The sequence below is a fragment of the Sciurus carolinensis genome, chromosome 3, assembly GCF_902686445.1.
Source record: "Sciurus carolinensis chromosome 3, mSciCar1.2, whole genome shotgun sequence".
Classification (NCBI taxonomy): Eukaryota; Metazoa; Chordata; class Mammalia; order Rodentia; family Sciuridae; genus Sciurus; species Sciurus carolinensis.
Window position 1 is genome coordinate 177,219,998 of NC_062215.1, and position 21,001 is coordinate 177,240,998.

General features: G+C 45.0%; 2 protein-coding genes across 6 annotated transcripts in view; one reads left to right on the top strand and one right to left on the bottom strand.

The window, feature by feature from the left end:
• LOC124979722 (UDP-glucuronosyltransferase 1-6-like) overlaps positions 1-19,914 on the top strand; it is a 124,319-nt gene extending 104,405 nt beyond the window's left edge. For 3 of the 5 annotated variants that reach the window (XM_047544323.1, XM_047544322.1, XM_047544321.1), the window contains exons 2-5: positions 14,832-14,963; positions 15,576-15,663; positions 15,884-16,103; positions 18,941-19,914. In XM_047544323.1, the coding sequence (XP_047400279.1) occupies positions 14,832-14,963; positions 15,576-15,663; positions 15,884-16,103; positions 18,941-19,238 (738 nt within the window). In that variant the 3' untranslated portion in view covers positions 19,239-19,914. Of the gene's footprint in view, positions 1-167; positions 1,072-9,264; positions 10,144-14,831; positions 14,964-15,575; positions 15,664-15,883; positions 16,104-18,940 lie in introns of those variants that run through there. The other 2 variants (XM_047544320.1, XM_047544319.1) reach the window with 2 other exon arrangements.
• On the bottom strand, positions 3,977-4,693 carry LOC124979726 (dnaJ homolog subfamily B member 3-like). Its single transcript, XM_047544326.1, has one exon. It carries the CDS (start codon positions 4,691-4,693, stop codon positions 3,977-3,979), a length of 717 nt encoding a protein of 238 aa, XP_047400282.1.
• Positions 19,915-21,001: the final 1,087 nt, after the last annotated feature.

Genomic DNA, 21,001 nt, shown 5'->3' on the forward strand with positions numbered 1-21,001 from the left:
TCTGTTTCTCCTCAGATGCAGGCACAAGGCTGGGCAGTGGTGGAAGGCAGGGATGGAGTTTCTGTGCTTTGATTCCTTAATGATTAACTCTGTAGTCCAATGACAGCTGGTTCTGGTAGATGGCTGTGTGACAACATACTAAAGTCAAAGGAAGTGCTGAAGGTGGCAGAGCTTGGTGTGGAAAGTCGCCTGCTGCAGGCTTCAGTGCAGATGGCTGTGGGGCTCCAGGGGCCCCTGCGAGGGCTTGCAGTGTTGTTCTTGCTGTGTGTGTTGCCCAGGGCTGAGGGCAGGAAGGTGCTGGTGGTGCCCATGGAGGGCAGCCACTGGCTGAGCATGCGGGATGTTGTGCGGGAGCTCCATGCCCGAGGCCATCACACTGTGGTCCTGGCTCCAGAGGTGAATATTCATGTCAAGAGAGAAAACTTTTTCTCCCTGGAAACATATGCTGTTTCATATACAGAAGAAGAATACAGTCACATCGTAATGCACAGTCTTTTAGGGGCCTTTGAAAATCATCACATTGTGAAGCTATTTGTAAAATCGGTGCAAGTTTTGAAAAATATGGCTGTGCTCTATTACGGTTCATGTACAGCGGTTCTGCATAACAAGACCCTTATCAGTCATTTGAATTCCAGTTCCTTTGATGTGGTTTTGACAGATCCAGTTTACCTCTGTGGGTCCGTGTTGGCTAAGTACCTGGATATTCCTGCTGTGTTTTTTCTGCGAGCCCTTCCCTGCAACTTTGACTCTGAGGGCACACAGTGCCCAAACCCTTTGTCATATATTCCTGGGTTACTGACAATGAATTCAGACCACATGACCTTCCTGCAAAGGGTCAAGAACATGCTGTATCCTCTATTCTCGAACTACTTTTGCAATATTGGTTTTACTCCTTATGCGAACCTGGCCTCTGAGCTTTTGCAGAGAGAGGTGTCTTTGGTGGATATTTTCAGCCATGCATCAGTGTGGTTGTTCAGAGGGGACTTTGTGTTGGACTACCCCAGGCCTGTCATGCCCAACATGGTCTTCATTGGAGGAATAAACTGTGTCCACAGGAAGCCACTCTCTCAGGTCTGTATTGGTCCCTTTCCAGTCCATGTTCCAGGCAGAGTACCTTGAAAAAGAAACTTGCTGTCCAGTGCTTACTTACCTCTGGTGTCCCTCATGTTTCCTGTGTCTCCTTCTCCTAATCGTCTTCAGTGAGTTAAATTGTTAAGGCGTCTTTGCTCATGTGCTTAAGGTTTGCACTGACCACCGTGGGGCTGAGAGGCTGGCATGGGATCTGTGTCATGATTGACAAGCAGTGATGTGACTCCCAGCTGTCCGTTTGTCAGGGCAGAACTCTCCAGGTGTTGCCATGTCCTCCCTGTGCAGTGGCAGAGAAATTGAGGAATGGACTGACCCACATGGGCAGATTTGCTTGCAGGTGTTTAGTGGAAATGTACAGCAACCAGCAGGTTGGGCTTGTTGACATAGTTTGTAATGGTTCTGTCTGGGGGGAGTTGGAGAGGGCTCACAAAACCAAGCAGTCAGTGGAGAGGAAGCAACCTACTGTGTGTTCTACTTATGCAGCATGGCTTCATTAGGAAGAGTTAGATTTGAAATGCTTTGTCACCAGTGGATACTACATGATTAAAGTTTGTAAATATTCTGAACATTTACCCAAATTGCCTAAATTCACTTCTTCTCTAATGGAGTCAGTGAATCTGCCTAATTCTCCTAGATATTTATATAACTAATATTTTTCCTGATGTAGGTCATATTTACTCAAAATGTAGTTTTTAAAGAAGTCTTTGGTGTGTTCATAGCAGCCAGGCTGGTGCATGTAGTGTTAGTGGTTGTTTCTTGTGTATATTGCTGGCTATTATGTTTCAGTAATGTCCCTCATAATTCACCTGATGCCAATGATGCTACCCTATGTTATTTTTTCATTACCAGTCTCTTTACTTTCACTTAGAATATTGTGAACATTTTAAATAATTCAGATTTTTTTAAAAAACCCTCCTATTTGGTAGCTTCTTTTGATGCTCATTCTCTTTATATGCTTAATTTTATTCCTCAACTTTAGTTCATAGGAGATTTTGATCCAGCATACACATTTTTCAAAATGGATTTTCAGCTCTAAATTTTAAGTAAAATGCTTTATCACCTCTGTATTTGGAAAACTTTCAATTCAGAGGCATGAATCCAGAATGTCCTAATTAATTTTTAGGTTTGCTCCTAACCATTAGAACTAGCCAGAGATCTTAAAGACCATGACCTTTGAGACACCTTGGTATGCCAGGCCTTTTGCCTACCACTGAACTCTTTCTGGCCATCTTCTAACCTATTGTTTTGCTATACACAGTCAGTTTGTCCTGTGCAAAGTAGTGATTTCACATGCATCACCACTGAGACACTGCCTTCTCCTCTCTGTGAGTTCAAACTCCTGGTCCCTCAGCTTCTTCGGAAGCAAAACCACCCCAGCAACTCCTTAATAAGCATGCTCACTGGTGTGAATCCCCTTTCTCTGCCAAATGAACTTGTTTTTTTAAAGCCCTGGAAGTCTGTTTTAAAAAAATATTTGGCTTGTGTTTCTGTTTTTGTGAGAGAGAGACTGGGTATTAAACCCAGGGTGTTCTGCTACTGAGTTCCATCCACGGCTCCATTTATTTTTCATTTTGAGACACAATCTTGCTACATAGCCCTGTGATCCTCCTGCCTCAGCCCACCAAGTTGCTGAAATTACAGGTGTGAAACAGCATGTTACTTTCTGACACTCTTGGTCAGTAACATAGGGAGCAACTGCACAGGTATCTCAGGGACTGTTCCCTGAAAATTGCTTCAATCGTCCCATGTGCCCGTGAGACAGTGTTGAGTCCCAAATCCTGCCTTGAGTCACCTGCATGTCATTCCATGCAGACTGAACTCCTAGGGCAAAATAAGGTTTCAGACTCATCTCATACAGTTCTAGTTGACAACCAGACCACAGGACCACTCTGCAAAGAACTAAGAGCTTGCTGCTTTGTTAGCCTATTTCACTTGTCCTTTTGCTTTTCTGTAATCCATAGATCACAGGGTTAAGACCCTGGGTGATGGACTGTCCCAAGGCAGCCACACTTTGGAGTGTGCTGCATGGTGCCTCAACCCAATCCATCTTTTTGGAAAAAACTGGTTTGTCACACTAATTGGATATCTGTCCTAAGCATGGCATTCCGGAGTGTGGTGTAGCCTTAGGGAAAGGCCTTGCTTCTTTCCAGCTTCTATGTAGTTATAGAACCAAGTCAGGTCTGAATACAGTCCTGACAGTCATTAAAGAACTAGGCAGCCTAAAGACCTTTACTTGAACATTTTGCCTTAATACTCCTGGTCCACTCTTTTCAGTGAAAAAGGATTTCAGACTTCTGCTTTCCAGAACTTTGAGAGAAGAAATATACATTTTTTTAAGACAGCATGTTTGTGGTAATTTGTTACAACAACCACACAAAACTAGGTTCACCCATTTTGCTACATTTGTTTTTAAAAAGCCAGGTTTAACATTTCATTTAAACAACGGTCAGCTCTTACTATATCATCAGTTTTATGTACAACTAAAATCCATCTTTATTTTAAACCAGAAATATTAATATGTTTGTATCTTTCACTGCTGTGTGTCAAGTAATTGAAGGTAAATGATTCATATTTCAATGGCTCATATTTCAAACAATGAAATAATTAAAGATCAAGGTGCTGTAGTGAATACTTTTTTTCCTAGCACTATGAAATAATCATCATCTGCCTCTGGATTAAGTTTAATAAATAGCACAGTGCATACAGATATTTACAACAGTTTTAAAGACAGAGATTCTATTCGTGTAGTCCCAACAATAACAACAAATAGGTGTTGGCATGAACTGTTTATACATTCTTGGGTACAGCTGTTTTGAAAGTAGACTTCACTTGCAGTCTTAAAAAAAAGTCCTGCTATTCCTCAAAACATGCTTTAGGTCCGGGGGAATTACTTGGTGTCGATGTGTAGCAACTGCTCTCTGCCATTTATTACCAGGGACTTTAACTCTCCATCTTCTTCCACTTCCACTCTTTCTTGGCCATTTTCAATGATTCTTTTGGTGGTGACTTTTTTGCCATTAACTATTTCGGTGGAAGTTGACATGGACTTGAAGCTGCCTGTCCCACCACTGCCACAAGACATGGAGAAGGAAGAAAGGCCTCCATTTTCAAGGGAACCAAAGGAAGTAAATCCTGTATCAAAAGGAGAAAAACCACCCCCAAAAGCTGGAAAGCCACTGAAGGTAGAGAAAAGGGGTGCGGACCCTCTGCTTCCCCGGTTGCTTCTCCGACCCCCAAAAATGTTCTCAAGCGGGTCTCCGAAGAAGTCAAACGAAAAAGGGTCCCTGCCGCCGAAGAACTCCTTGAAGACCTCAGCAGGGTCGCGGAAAGTGAAGACGAACTGGAAGGGGTCCTCGAAGGGGCCTGCGCCCGCGCCGCCGCCCTCCACGCCCGCCTCGCCGTAGCGGTCGTAGACGTCGCGTTTCTTGGCGTCCGACAACACCTCATAGGCCTGGGCCACCTGCTTGAATCTCCTCTCGGCCTCCTCCTTGTTCTCCGGGTTCTTGTCGGGGTGCCACTTGAGCGCCAGCTTGCGGTACGCCTTCTTGATGGCCTCCGAGGAGGCCTGCCGGGGCACGCCCAGCACCTCGTAGTAGTCCACCATGTTGGGCGGCGGGCACGGCCCGTGGCCAGGGCACGGCGAGCGGCGCGGCTGGCAGCCGGGGCACGCGGGCCGAGTGAGGGCTACGGCGAGGTCGGCCGACAGGGGCGCCTCTTGTGACGTCGCCGCCTCTCACTGGTAGAGGCCTCTGTCGATGCCGCATCCCAGAATGCTGTGCTCACCGAAGGAGGTGCTCTGCGGTGCCCCGCCCACCGCCCCGCCCACTCGGCTGTGCCGCGCGCAAAGGGACCCTTCGGGGGAGGCGGGCCGGGCGGGCCGGGCGGGCCGGGCGGGCATGCTTCTTGAAATGCTGTGGGACCTCACATCCTTGCCTCCGCCCTGCGAGGACCCTGAGGGAAAGGGTGTGTTGACGGCACTGTTTGCCCAGACCCTGGGTGAGGGACGTCGTGTGGCTGTAGGACTGCTGTTTGGAACATTTTGTCCTCAGGCCCGGGTGCTTTACTTGGTCTGTCTTGTATCTATCACTTGTATAAGAATTAAAAAGGTATATTCATTAGGCAGTAATAACAACCCTTTGCACACTAACATAAATCCCGTTCATATGAGAAAATAGCGGTTTTTACAAACAAAATAATCCGGTGAGAAGAGTGGTGAGGTTTTACATTTTTCACATCTGGTTTTATTATCTGACTTAATAGTTGAATTCTCGTGTCTTCTTTTGCATTCAGTCTGTTTTGATGTCAGGCAGCGGGAAGCCACTAGTCATTTCCACTGTACACTTGTAAGAGAATGAGTGAAAAAGTCAGCCTCATTGTCAGGGAAACTAACTTACTTTCTTTCTCTCTCTCTCTCTCTCTCTCTCTCTCTCTCTCTCTCTTTTCTTTCTTTTTTTCATGGAGAGTAGAGGGTGTTTTGCTAAGTTGCTCAGACTGGCCTGGACTTCCTGCCTCAGCCTCTGGAGTAGTTGGGATTACAGGCCTATGCTACAGGCCCATCTTGGAAATAGTTTTGACTTTGTAAATTTCTCCTTAAAAATTCTTGGGGATCCCCAAGGCTCCCCAGTCCATAGAATCACTGGTCTAGTAAGTCAAGCTTGTTATAACCTGTGTGCTGTCTCTATAGTACTGGTGGTAAATTTAGGATGCAGAGATTAGTTCCACTGGAACTGCTGTATCGTGGTGGTTTTCTTTTTGGCATTTCTCAACATCTGAGTTCTCTCCATTTTCTCTCTGTTCTTTTTTGGGCACTATGTTCCTTGCTTTGATCAGTTGCAACACACCAATAAAGTTCATGTAGTTCTTAGGGGAAAATGATTAACTAATGAACTTTCTAAGATTTCAACATGAAGGATAATGAGTGGAACTGGGTGCATTCTCTCTCCAGAACAAACTGCCAACTTTATATCACATGGAGTGACCCAATTTGAATTCCTGGACTTGGCACTTAATAAGCACACAATAAACATTAGTAGGCTGATTAGGAATGAAGTCCAGTATGAACAAAGCAACTTGGAAAAGTACAAAGCAGGTTTTGGGAAGGGCAAATGATCCAGGATGGCTGGAGGGCATAGGAGAGAGGGAGGAATCAAGCAGAAGAGCTAGAGAGGACAATATTCTTGCATAGGTGGCGTGGGTCCATTCCAGGAAGTCCTGAAGGCAGGATGGTGGAGTATGGATGTTCTTGTGGGTCTTAAGAAGCTATTGAGCAAGGTTCCAGAAGTAGTGGGTAGTGGGGCAGGGCAGGGAGCAGCTGATGCAGTGAGTCAGGACAGCTAGGGGTTGAAGAGACTGGGGCCTACAGCTACTCGTTGGGGAGCTGCCAGAGGGGGCTGAGAGGTGGTGGGAAAATCATCCATATTCAGCAATTACTTGCTTGGATTTGGTGCTTGGCGAAGGGAGAGGGAAGTTGAGCTATACAGAACTTTTACTGAGTACATTCCATCTATAAGATTGTGGATGGGTACCTGGGTGAGACAGATTCCTAAACTGAAATCCTGCCTGTAAGCAATGTAGGTACTTATGTACAGTCTAATAGCACATACAGATCCACAAACTGGTAAACAAGGAAAGGTAGATCAGAACAGAATGCTGCAGAGGTTTGAAGAGGATGGCTTTGTTTCCCCCTGAAGGGTCCCATAGATGATCTATAGGACAATGGATGCGTTTACATTGTTCCTTTAGTAATAAGTCCCTCCTTTCTGTTCAGATCAAAGGAACTCAAGAGCCCCAAGTGGTGGAATTATTAATTGTGTTGGGATAACTTCTAGCTTCAGTTTAAAAAGAAGACACTTCCTTATGGGTTCCAGGGACTTTACATGAACACCTCACTCTTCAGTAGCTCCCAGTGCAAGAAAACATTGCTGCCCTGCTTTTCTTCTGTGACCACCAGAGCATATCTCACTCTGCCCTGTAGTTCTCTGGTTGTAAGTATGTCTTGCCTGCTGGACCCCTCCTCATAGGCCAGGCCATCTCTACATTGGTTTTCTGGCTCTCATTTTGGCAGAATGCTTCGCACACAGAAGTGCTCAAATGTTCCATAAATATTCAGTGAATGAGAGAATTAGCAGTGGGGTTTAAGTGTCAGATCTGCTCTGGTGCCAGGGCAGCAGCTTTATTGGGTCACTTGGCAGTGGTTGTGAGAGTGGTCGTGATGAAAGTGGATTGCCTGCCATGAAGATTAGGAAACAGTATTTACTGATCAGGGGAGAGTTGTAGTCTCAAACCTTCCATGTACATACCAGCCTAGAAAATGTCCACATGCTAGAGGTGTAGCTCACTGGTAGAGCATTTGCTGAGCATGCATGAAGCCCTGGGTTCTGTCCCCAGTACTACATTAAAAAAAAAAAAAAAAAAAAAAAAGACTCCAGTGCTCTGCATGATTCCGAAAAGTCATAAAATCATTACAGTGGCAACTGTGTGTCCCTTTGCTCTGTGTGATCTGTAGATGAACTGATGACTTTGGGACTTTGGAAGAATTATCACTCTTAAAGTTGAGCTTGGACTGCAGGTTTCATGATTGCAGATAAGGACACAACAAAGAACAAAAGCACTGCCACATCTTTCCTGCTTGCCCAGAATGGAGAGTGCTTGTAGGTAGAGAGGAGGGCACATGTGCGCACACATGCATCCCCATGGGAGATGGGGCACCTGTTGAGCAAGGATGGTGGCTCAGGGAAAAGGGACCCTAAGCACCAGGACGAGGGGGCCCTGTTACTGCATACCATGGGACACCAAATCTTTAAAGTTGGCAGCTTATCCATGACCTTCCTATGACATCCCCAAGTGTGGGTGGCCAGTGATGTCCATGGAAGAAATTTTGGGATCTGTGCTTTCATCTGGGTCTTCTGAAGAAGAGCCACTGATCTGCACCCCCAAAAAGATGGCAGGGTTCACTTATGCCTGAAAGAATGGTTTGCCCATTCTTTGGGAGGGGCATTTTGTCCAGCAACTACTATATACTCGCTCCCAACCCTTTGCCGGGTCTCTTAGGGCACCAGCTTGTACTGCTTGAGTACACTGTTCTTGGCCTCAAATTTCTTCCACATGCCTTTTCTCTTCTTAATTTGATTGGGTAATGACCCAGGATCACAGCTTGTCTTCCAGCTTCTAATTGCTTGTAAATTTCAATCAAGGGCTTGGGCATCATTATCCAGGGGCTGTTAGAGACCATGAGGAATTGCTAAGAGCAGGTACTCTGGGCACAGACCCCCAGGGCCTGGGTCTTAGTCCTACCACTTAGCATATGCATGACTCTGGCAAATTGCTCTGATTCTCTTAGCCCCAGTATCTTTGTAAAGTGGGGGAAAATGCTATCTGCTTCTACAGGACAGTTCTAAGGGATTCCATAAAGTGTGTTATGGGGCATTTATATAAACAGTTCTTGGCACGTAGTATACACTCAGTAAGTACAAATTCTTATTGTGTTGTTCACATTTTCCCTTTGCCTTTAACTCAGTTGTTGGAGTTTCCCCTGGACCTTGGGCTAGTGCGATGAATACAATTGAACTTGCTTTAGTTTGCTTGTCTATTTTGATTTCCTGATTGTCAGATGTCCCCTGACTATCTCTCTGAATGAGTACATGTTTGTCCTTGGAGATGCTCTCTGTGCACACCCTCCCTAGTGGATTTCCCTTCCCAGTGGCTCTCTACCCCAGCAAGACCCCCACCCCTGATCCACTTCATTCACTTCTTTCTAGTACATTTCAGTCTCCAAGTTCCCTGCTTATCAGTTGAAGTCATGAGTCTGTCTTTCTTGATGGAGCTTGAGTTCTGACAAGAAGGAGTCTCATCTGGGTTGGTCCCAGTGCTGTGCTGGACTCAATGAATAATGAATATTTGTTGGTTGAATGAACCAAAACCAAAACAAAATGAAAAACTGATAAAAGTGGTGAGGCAGAGCCCCAAGGGAGCATTGGAGAAGGGGGTTCTTAAAGTCTCCATGGGCCAAAGGTGGGTTGGGTGTTGCATTCTAAGAAATTTTCTCTTTCTGGAAAGGAAGTAGTGGGCCTTTTTCCTCTGATTACTTTGGTCATGTGACATGATCAAACATTAACTTGGTGTATTGACTGGCTATTGCTACATGTGAGCAGGCAAGGTTGGACCTCAGGCAGCAGCAGAGGCAGAGGCAACATGACTGTAGCATCCCAGGGCCCACGTCCACTTCTCCTGGGCCTACTGCTATGTGTGCTTAACCCCTCTGTGTCCCATGCGGAGAAGCTATTGATAATTCCAGTAGATGGCAGTCACTGGCTGAGCATGGTCGGGGTCATCCAGCAGCTGCAGAAGAGAGGACATGAAATGGTGGTCATAGCACCTGAAGCATCGATTCAAATAAAAGAAGCATCATTTTTTTCCTTGAAGAGGTATCCTGTACCATTCCAAAGAGAGGAGTTACAAGACTCTTTTGCTGAACTTGGGTTTCAAACTTTTAAGAATGATTCTTTCCTGCAGCATGTGATCAAAACGTACAAGAAAGTCCAAAAGGACTCTGCTATGATTTTATCCGGCTGCTCCCACTTACTGCACAACAAGGAGTTCATGGCTTCCCTGGTAGAAAGCAACTTCGATGCTGTGTTGGCAGACCCTTTCCTTCCTTGTGGTCCCATCGTGGCCGAGTACCTAGCTCTGCCTTCTGTATATTTCTTGACTGCGTTGCCTTGCAGTCTGGACTCCAAAGCTACTCAGAGCCCCAAACCACCATCCTATGTGCCCAGGGCTATGCTTTCAGTCTCAGATCACATGACCTTCCTGCATCGAGTGGAGAATATGCTTCTTGCCTTGCTGGAGAACTTTATGTGCAATGTAGTTTATTCCCCTTATGCAACACTTGCCTCAGAAGTCCTTCAGAGAGACGTGACTCTCCAGGACCTTCTGAGCTCAGCCTCAGTCTGGCTGTTGAAAAGCGACTTTGTGAAGGATTACCCCAGACCCATCATGCCCAATATGGTTTTTATTGGTGGGATCAACTGCCTTCACACAAAGCCCATTTCTCAGGTGTGTATTTGAGGGGAACTTTACATGCCCATATTATTACAAGTACTTCAGGGTGAACATGCTGAGATAGTTTTCAATGTCCTCTTTTGTCAAATTCTGTCCTGTGAGTCTCCTAGACGTCAATGTTTCTGTCTTTGGTATATAATCTTCTGAGTTATTTCTTTATATCTAAGAGTTTAAGCAAGAATATTTTAGGCATTTATTCTAGGTGTTTCTGTGGGTAGTTGTCAGTTTAATGCAGCACGTATTAAATGCTATAAACACAGAGTACTGACTTTGGGGCATCTTGCAGAGAACAAAAATGTACTTTGCATCTTGATCAGGTAAGGCACTTGAAGTTTAATCTGATCAACTAGTTCTTTGGCGTTTATAGATACTGGCAAGGAGAGTTCCATTTTCTAGGCGTGTGATAGGAATATAGGTACTATGGTCTTTCTTCTAATAAGTTAATTACCAGTTGGGTTCTGCCATTGGGAAGAAAGGTCATGAATCTCATTCTGCAGTGTGGAGGGAGAGCTGATGACCCCTGGAAAATCTGGCTCTAAGATTCTGACATCTGTGACCCATTGGACAAGTGTGTGTGGACAAGGTGACCTGCTTGAGAAAGAATAAGATATTACTGATTTCCTAAAAGTGAGATGATAGACTAACAGGATAGAAAACCTTTAATGATTCTCTTTCAGATAGAGGAAAAGGAATAGGTGAAATATCACCAAACCAATGGGTACATCTTAGATCAAAGGACAGAAATCTAGTGAGCTTGCCCAAATTACAGAAGCATGAAAGAGAAGTATGTTCAGTATCACTGAAAGATCAAAGAGAAAACAATGACATTTCACATTCAGTTTGGGAAATTTAAATCTTCGGTGACAGCATGCATACTGGAAATTCCAATCAAAATGAAAAGTCTTATTTATAAATCTTCAAGGATCTTCTACACCACACCAGCCTTGTCTTTTCTTGGGACAGTTCTAGTCTTTCCCAGCTCATGATCCTTGGCACACTGCCCCTCTCCATGGGATGCTGCCCTTTGAATTTGCCACCTCGCCTGCTCATCTTTCAGGTCAGCTTCAATGTCACCTCCTTGGGTCTTGCCCTCTCCAACACAGCATTCTGTGTACTTCCTTCATAGTCCATCAGACACTACTATCATTTCACTGAGATGGTTTCCCACCTCTCCTCCATGTCATGAGCCAGGTGGAGGCATGTGTGACTTTGTGTCCCTCACATGCTGCCCTGTGCATCATCCTTAACATCTAGCAAGTGGTCTATACATGCTTGGTGTATATGAGCACCAGTGCCTGAGGCCAATGTACGATGGGTGCTTGCTGAATGTTTGGCAAACGAATGAAAGAAAACAGGTAAAAACTGAGAACCAGTTTCTGGGTAGGTAGTAACGCCCGATAGTTCTTCATGTTCCTACAATTACAAATATCTATGATTATATACATGTATATACAAGGTTTTAATTTATATAACTTTTGATGTTTGTTTTACAAAATAGCATAATATGTGCCTACTGATCACTTATTAATGCTGTATCTATTTTTTAACTGCTTAGTCCTATTTCATGGTGCTTAGGTTCCATGGTCTATGCGTCTAGCCATCTAATCTAGTTCACTACAGAGAAACATCGAAATTTGTATTCTGGGACTTTTTGTTGTTGTGACTTCCAACATTATCTTAACAAGGATCAAATATTTTGCAGTTTTCCTCATATTTATTCTATTCCTGTCTCATTTTCAAAGTGTGTTAGTTTTTTGTCACTACTGTGAATGTGTTATTTTTCCATTTCTCTCTCTAGCTAAGTACCTACTCATTATTCAGCTATCTCACCAAAATACTGATTTTCATGATTTTTTTAAAACAAGAATGCAGTCATTTTTTGATAAGGAAATTTTGGTTTCTTTCATTCCAAATTTCATGCCAAATACCAGAGCTTTTGAATTCACTAGAAGCTGTAAGAACAGGTGAATGATTCTGGTGATTGCAAGGATTCCTGTCTGGTTGCTGATTAAGTGAAAACTGAATTTTACCTCATCATCTTCACTATGTTTGCCACTGTTTGGGGGCAAATTGTCTTTATTTAAATTATTTTAATCTTTAGGATGTTTATAAGGAGAGGTTGCTAAATTTTATCAGCTGCTTTTCAAGCATTTATTGATGTAACCATACTCCCCTCTACCTGTAAATTTGTAAAAGTGGTGAACCGCATGGACTCCCTGTTGGTGGCCCTTGTTTGGTGCAAGCAGGCTTAGGTGTGAAAATATCCATGTAATTGTATCTGACACTAGCCTTCTTTGCCTTGTTTGATGTCTTAATCAGAAATCCAACTTTTTATATATTAATCTTGCCACTCCTGCATTACTTTTTCAAATTTCCCTCAAACTTCTTTAGGGCCCACTGTCTTCAGACTTTCTTTTTAAACACCATGGAGGGGACATTTTTAATCTGGTTATATATACTACCTTTAATAGGTGAATTCTGCCTGTTTGAATCTGTGACTAGATTTGATTGCAACTTGTCCAGTTTATTTTACATTTCATTAACTTTTCCATTTCCCCCCTTTTGCCTGATTTTTGCTGGTCTGTCAAATCACTTTTTCTCTCTGCCCCTTTTTTAGTTAAAATACTACCCTGCATTCCCATTCCTCTGGTGGCAATTGTCCTCATTCCAACCCTCTTGGCAGAAGTCCTGAACTTCAAGAATAAAGATAAAGCCTTTATTCCATTAAGAGAGTCCCTAAAGAAAACACTCCCTGACTTCAGCATGCCCTCAGTAGGTCTGAAAGAAAAAGAATAGTCGGACATTCCGTGAAAAGGGGATGGGATTCAGGAGATCCCAGGTGTCATTCCTCTGGCAGGGCGAGGCTCTTTGTGGACAGTAGCCATTCAGAGACCATGGCCAGACAGAAGATCAGGGAGGCCAGAGACTTCAAGATGGCCGGGAAGAAATGTGCACATGAACAGGGGAACCCTGAGTAGGTGAGGCAGACCGGAGGGTAAAATGGTAAAGTGTGAGGCGTCCAACGCGTGGGCGCAGTGGATTCTTGAAAAACAAAAGATGTTTGCCAAGGGAAAATACGGTAACATCCTGGAACAAAAGGACCCAGTAAAATTTTGAAGTTCTTGTCTTGGATGGGGAGGTCTCATCAGAGTGGGGAATTCTTTCACTCTGGGGTGTGGGGGTCTCCTCCCTTTTGGAGCGGACAAAGGGTGGGGGAACCAAAGGTTATGTTCAGTTAACATGTTGCTTTGCTCTTTGGCCATGTCAGGGAAGTTAGGGCGAGGTTTAGGGGAAGTTTAACCAGGAGGTGATCAACCCCAGGTTTATTGAACCCCATAAAAGCTGGAACGGCTGGGCGCTGGCTGAGATGACACAATCTCTGCAGTTATCCTGTTATCACCTGGAGGTGAACTTTCGTGCCATTTTAGTTTAAGTCCTGCTACTTAAGTGGATGTTTATGAACCTGGGGGTTTGATTTGGTGTTAATCACATCCTGCTGGTTGCAGAGTGGGTATGGGAGAGTGTAAAGGAGAGGAAATTAGACTCTGCCCTTTCTCCAACAAGATTAAACATAGCCTAGAGGAGTGCAGGTCTTGGGAAGTGTGGGCCAGCCATTGACAGCACTGAGTAGGAAGGGCCCTTGGAAGTGGTCCGCCTCTCGCCAGGAGAGCGGGAGGGAGAGTGGGAGGAGGCATGTAGTCCTGATCCTCTGAAGAGGGATTTCAGAACAGCTGTGGTCAGGAGGTCCTTGCCATAGACCAAAAACAGGATGAGTGGACAGGATGAGTCTGGCCCCTCTGACCTTTTTGGTGGGACCAGTGGATAAGGTCAGCTGCTATGATGAGCCAGAGGACTTCTGAAGCTCCCAGACTGGTGAGGGTGGGTGGGAGTGGGCTCTCCTTGGGAAGGCTGCCCAGTGTTTGCACTTTTCTGCCCAGGTCTTTGGTTGAGCTTGGCAAATGCTACTGCTCAGGTGATGTATGCTGAACCCTGTGGGAAGTCTTCTATATCTCACATGCAGGTTGACCAAGGTCCTGGTTTTCCCTGCACCACGTCCCAGGGAGCCACCGGTTGTACGCAAACCTACCACTTCACAATCGCATCACTGCCCTCCATATACTTCTTTTTTTTTTTTTTTTTTGTGCTGGGGATCGAACCCAGGGCCTTGTGCTTACAAGGCAAGCACTCTACCGACTGAGCTATCTCCCCAGCCCCCCTCGATATACTTCTTGAACATATAAAACCATATGAGAGACTCTCAGGGCAATGAGATCATTACTTACCTTCAGCTGGGAGGACCGCCATTTTTATCAGTGCTCCATTTCACCAAAGTGGGGCTGCCGCTGTGTGCGTGCGTGTCCACGGCTGTGAGTGTGCATGGGTGTGCATGCATATACCTAGATGTGCATGTACGTGTGTGTGTGCATAGATGAGTACACTTTTCTTTTGGGAAATGAGCACATTGCCTGGATTCTGAATCTCCAGGCTATCCCACTGGTAACCCTGTAAGCCCCAGCTTTCCTTCTGTGGTAGGGAATAAGGAAGGGGAGGGATATAAAACTCACACATTCATGGTTTTTGCTTTCATGTTGTTAGGAAATCATCTGATTCATAGCTTAATGTATGTGGTCACCAAAAAATATGAGAAAACAATTAAATGGGAATTTCTCTTGTGGCTCTAGGAATTTGAAGCCTACGTCAATGCCTCTGGAGAACACGGAATTGTGGTTTTCTCTTTGGGATCAATGGTCTCAGAGATTCCAGAGAAAAAAGCTATGGAAATTGCTGACGCCTTGGGCAGAATACCTCAGACAGTAAGTCAACGCTATGTCTACCTTCACAGATACTTCTCGTATCCAAATTACTACTAGTGGGAACTGTAGATTTGGCCATTCACTTCCCCTAATCCTAAATGGATTTTTTGTTGTTTCATTTTGTTTTTTGTTAAAATGTAACTCTTAACTACTATTGAACCTTGGTCCCCTTCACTCAGAAGTCTCATTTTTCTCTAACAGACTCTCTTAGAGACCTTTAGTTAAAAATGGAGAATTAGGTAACAATAAATAACATGGTGTTGTTTCTTCATATTAATAGGAGTGTTCTAAAAGCTGTTGGTTAGGACACTTGCTTGCTTTCCTGCGTTTCTGTTGTAGAGCCCCCTCCCCTTGCTTTATTAAGTAAGCTTTCCCTGGGATGGCAGATGGGTGGAGAAACCCTAGGTGCACAGCTGCTGTGGACACCGCCCGGCCACCCGCTCTGGGGAGGAGAGCCCTGGCCTTCCCCAAGCCAGGTCTCTACCCTTGCAGAGCTGTGTGCTTTCTCTCCTTCTTTGAAGGATTTGCTTCCCAGCTACTGTAGCAGGGCTTTTTGGTTTTGCTTTAAATCCTACCACATTCTTTTGTTAAACTGCTCTTTTTGCCCCTGAGGTTCTGTGGCGCTACACCGGAAGCCCACCATCGAATCTCGCCAAGAACACGAAACTTGTCAAGTGGTTACCCCAGAATGACCTGCTTGGTATGTTGGGAGGGGCTGAAGCAGGGGCTCAGGTGCGGCTGCTTGGAAGGGCGACTGAACCAGCCTCTGCGGCCGGGTCTGTGCGGAGTGCAGGCGCGCCTCCTCTATGCGCTTCTGCAGGGGCCAGGTGTGGGCACCACGGAGTCCTCAGAGCGCTTTCGGGATCAGGCTGGATGGGTCAGCCACCTGACGGCCACATCCTTCCCGGTCTGCTTCTCAGGTCACCCGAAGACCCGTGCGTTCATCACACACTCTGGCTCCCACGGAATTTACGAAGGAATATGCAATGGCGTCCCCATGGTGATGCTGCCCTTGTTCGGTGACCAGATGGATAATGCGAAGCGCATGGAGACCCGGGGAGCTGGCGTGACCCTGAATGTCCTTGAGATGACTTCTGATGATTTAGCAAATGCTCTAAACACAGTCATCAATGACAAAAGGTAAGAGAGGGGGTAGAGAATACAGTGTTTTCACCTTGTGCTCACAGTTGACATTCCAGTGTGAAAAATACCCCCAAAGCCAGGTTTATAAATAACATAATTTGAGGTTCTTATTGCTCACTTTATAAAAGGACACTTAAGTTCCTATAAAATTTTATTTCCCCTACTAGATTTAAAATTTCATTTTTAAAAGTCACCATAATAAGTGCCTCATCTTTAAGTTTCTGTGGAGAGAAATGTTCTGAAGAAGCAGAGTGTACATAAGACAAAGACAAACCCGGTTCACAGTGTGATTTTCCCCAACACTGGGGCCTCTGAGGCCTTTTATCCCCAAGGCTCTGCACAGGTGGAAGTTCTGTGAAACCACAGACAGGAGCCGAGAAGAAAAGCGAATGCATGTTCATTAAAAAATGGCTCTGAAAACTGTTCAGAGGGTAATGGCCGTCGGATCACAGTGACCTCTGCATGAAGTTTAGGGTACTGCTGTCACGCTGACTGCCAGCCATGGGCAGAAACGATGGCCAGTGGTGGATTTCATCCAACAACAGTCGTGTGTATGTGTCTGCATGCCTGCATGTGTGTGTGTGTGTGTGTGTGTGTGTATGTGTGTGTCTGTGAGAGTCAGGAGTGTTGTTTTAGTCTGTTTTCTGTTGATAACAGAATACCTGGGCTGGGGGATCTGTAGAGATAGAGGCTGAATTGGCTCAGCTCTGGAAGTTGGCAAATCCAGGGGCTGGCAGTTGCACTTGGTGAGGGCCTCACATCATCATAAGGTGGCAGAAAATGGAAGGGCAAGGGGGTTTATAGAAGAGACAAAACACAGAGGAACCCTTGTCTGTAACAACCCATGCTCACAGCAACCACTCCTGCCCCACGGAGAGGATTCATGGCTCTTAATGACCTAATCCCTTCTTAGAGGCCCCACCACCCCTTGCTACCACTGCACTGGAAGTTAAAGTCCCCATATCTGAACTTTTGGGGACACATTCAAACCACAGCTCATCCAAGCTGCTTCCTTTAGAAAGATGCACCAGCTGGGAAGACAGATGTGAACAGCTGAGTTGCATTCATGTGGAAGGACACAATACACTTGGGGACACACCCAGCCTGGCCCCGGGGAGGCAGGAAAGGACTGACGACTGGCTCCCAGACCTGAGGTGCTAAGTGTGTGTTGTGCCAGTGGATAAAAGGAAGAAGTCCACATGACCTGGGGCTGAAGTGCTCAGTGAGCAGGTGCCTGGGGCTCGGCCCTTGGCCCGGTCGAATCTTCTGGCCGGCACTTCAGTGCCTCCTGTCCTGCTCGCACACCCCGCTGGCAGCCTGCCTTCATTCCATGTGCCAACGAGACTCGTTTCTGAGGTTCACGTTATCAGTGTGACTTTGCTCCTTGGTTCAATGGTGCAGATGATAACTTGTAACATAAAAATGACTTAGAAGTTCTCTAGTACGTAATTATTTTACTTTTTATTTTTTGTGGTGCTGGGGATGGAACCCAGGGCCTCATGAATGCTAGGCAAGCACTCTCCCACTGAGCCACATCCCCAGCCCACATTATTTTTAAAGAACACTAACCCATTAGCTTAAGTTGTTACCTAACTTCAGCTCTTTGTTTCTGAGCCATCTCTATCTCCATGTTTCTACCATTCTAAGCTAAGACTGTGCCTATGCAACACAAAAAGAAATGGAAGAATTTCAAATATCAGTTTATGCAGACAAACATGTCATCATAGGGCTCAATGAATATTGAATGAATGGCTGGGTGTGGTGGTGCACACCTATAATTCCAGTTACCTGGGAGACTGAGGCAGGAGGATTACAAATTCAAGACCAGTCTGGACAGACCCTGTCTCAAAATTAAAAAAAAAAAAAAAATCAAACAAATGACTGAAAGTTCCAAGAAAATTTAATGTAAGATAAGATCTATATAAAAGGAAGTTAGTTATTCAAATGTGAATATTACATTATATTATAGTAATGTATTTAAGAAAATTGCAGATATATTTAATGATCATAGTCATGAATAGGAGTTTCTTACTTTTCTCCCTTTTCTTCCTCTTCCTCCTCCTCCTCCTCCTCCTCCTCCTCCTAGTGTATTCCCACACCAGAGTTGAAGTGTCTGCTCATTTTGGATTTGGTTGTTCTGATTCAGCTATCAGCACTCTCTAATAAACAGGAATCCATTGTGCATTAGCATTTTGCATAGACAACTTAAGGCTAAGTTGAGCACTCAGGCAGTTTTGTGTCAGTGAGTCAGTTGGAAGTGTACAGCCACCTTGGAGTCAGCACTTTCAAATGGCTTTCCTTTGGCCATGTGTGGTAGTTTGCAACTTCAGATTGGAGGCCATCCATAGTTCATGACATGACTTTTTCCTTGATTATACTATAAAGTATAATTATGTCTTCATTTTTCTATAAAGCATAATCTAATTTTTCACAAAATTCCTATTTCATTGTTTTACTATAAAGAAAGCACAATCTAATTTACCACAAAAGTATCACTAAAAAGAAGAAAAGTAGGAAGCAATGTTTAAAAATGTATAAAATTATAATTTGGTGTCCCATCTCCCTCCCTCCCGTTCTCCCTTCCTTCCTTCTTCTTTGTCTCTCTTCTTCTTTCTCTTCCTCCCCTTCTTTTTATCTACACAGAACAATAAAAGCATGTGTGTGTGTGTGTGTGTGTGTGTGTGTGTGGTGTGTGTTTTCTGGTTATGACAGAAACACATTTCTCTACCAAGTTTGGAAAGTCTGGTAGTGTCCTCCCTGGCTGCAGGCAGGAAGGGTGAATTGCTTGTGGCTGCGGATGTCCTGGGCACCCACACAGCTGTCTTTGTGTCTAGCTACAAGGAGAACATCATGCGCCTCTCCAGACTCCACAAGGACCGCCCCATTGAGCCGCTGGACCTGGCTGTGTTCTGGGTGGAGTTCGTGATGAGGCACAAGGGAGCCCCGCACCTGCGCCCTGCCGCCCACGACCTCACCTGGTACCAGTACCACTCCCTGGATGTCATCGGCTTCCTCCTGGCCATCGTGCTGGGAGCGGCATTCATCGCCTTTAAATGTTGTGCCTTTGGCTGCCGGAAGTGCTTTGGGAAGAAAGGGAGTGTTAAGAAAGCCCACAAATCCAAGTCCCACTGAGAAGTCGGTGTGAAGTGAGGTGAAATTCTGATCTATCCTCCAATCAATGTTGAACTCGAAAACAGGGTCAGTGTTAGATCAATTTTATTCTTATTAAAAAAAATACTTTGCCATAAGTTAGACATCCCCAGAGCATTAAAAATAAAGGAAAGTAATCTAATAGCCAGTCACACCTGCGGGTGCAGGTGTGTAGACACAGTCTGCTTCTTCAGTGCTTCCCATCCGGGCTCTGCCTGACCTCCCACGTGGCTTACGGGGAGGCTCGGCATTCTGCGCTGCTTTTCTCAGTAGAAGCACAGGGTTCACAGCTGGTCCCGCGGTTCCCTTACCTCGCATGGCGGTTTTCGCACCACCATCGGGGTTGTGGACTGTTGTGGTCCTTTCTGTCACCACGGGCCGGCAGTCCTCACTTCCAATCAGGTCTCCTCAGAGTCACTTTTTGTGTCTAAAGAAGGAAACCTTGATACCTTTAGGGTGTACTTGATACACATGAATGGGTCGGAGTCCCTGAGAGCAGTGTATGATTTCTGACTTTGGGGAAAAGGAAATGATGCTGTAAAATTGGATGGTGTATTTACAAGGATAATCATTGCTTGTGTCAATGACAGAAACCAGGTATATTTTATCTGATAGTTTTCACAACTAAAAATTCATTAATAAATTGGTATAAATTATATTTCTTCTGTGTTCTTCTCTTTATTGGTGTTGTATTTATTTATTATTAAATTAGGTTTTCTAATTACAAATGCAAGATATACAGAAAATTGAAAAAGTACAGAAGTTGACACAGTACATGCTAGAAAAGAGGAACCAACAATAACCACATTGCCCAGAAATGACCACTGTTCCTCCTATGATTTGGATCCTGAATGTCCCCTAAAGGCCATGTGTTGAAGGCTTGGTACCCGCCTGTGGCACCACTGCAGGGTGGGGAAACTTTTTTAAGAGGTGGGGCCACTGGGAGGAAGTTAGGTTGTTGGGTGTGCCCTTGAAGGGGACATTGACACCAGACCCTCCCTTTATTTCTTTGCTTCCTGGTCACCATGAGGTGAGCAGCTTCTTTCTCCATGTGCTCCCACCATGATGTGCTGCCTTACCACAGGCCCAGAAGCAGCAGGACCAAGTGACCATGAACTGAAACCTCTGAAACTGTGAGCCAAAATACACCTTTGCTCTTTATAAGTTGATTTCTCTCAGGAAATTTTTTTACAGTAATGAAAGCTGATTAACAGTTGCTATTTTAGCAAATACAAATATTGCATACACCAAATACAGCTAGAATTTTCTAACATTCTGTACTAGCTTTGCAATACTACAACAAAATACCGAGGCAACTAACTTATAAAGGAAAAAGGTTTATTTAGCTCACCATGTGTATGTTCGAAGGCATGGTGCCTTTGAACAGTTCCAGTGGCACATTGACTCAGTTCTGATGAGGATGGCAGAAGGTGGCATGTCATGGCAGGAACCTATGTAAGAGCAAACAAGTGATTCCATCTTGAGCCAAGAGGAGAGAGTGAGAGCAAGAATGAGAGTGAGAGGGAGAAAGAGCCTGGGGTCTCACAATCCCCTTTGGGGGCACGTCCCCAGTGACCTGAGGACTTCCCACTAAGCCCCACCTCCTGAAGTCTCCACCACTTTCCAATGGACCATCCTGCAGACCAGCCTGACAGATAAGCCCTTGAAGGACAGAGCTCAACTGTTGCATTCTTCCCCCAACCCCAGAAGTATCGCACCCATCTCACAGTGCAAAAGTTATTAAT

Excerpts from the sequence above, each read along its gene's own strand:
- LOC124979726 (XM_047544326.1), bottom strand. The coding sequence starts at position 4,693 with ATGGTGGACTACTACGAGGTGCTGGGCGTGCCCCGGCAGGCCTCCTCG.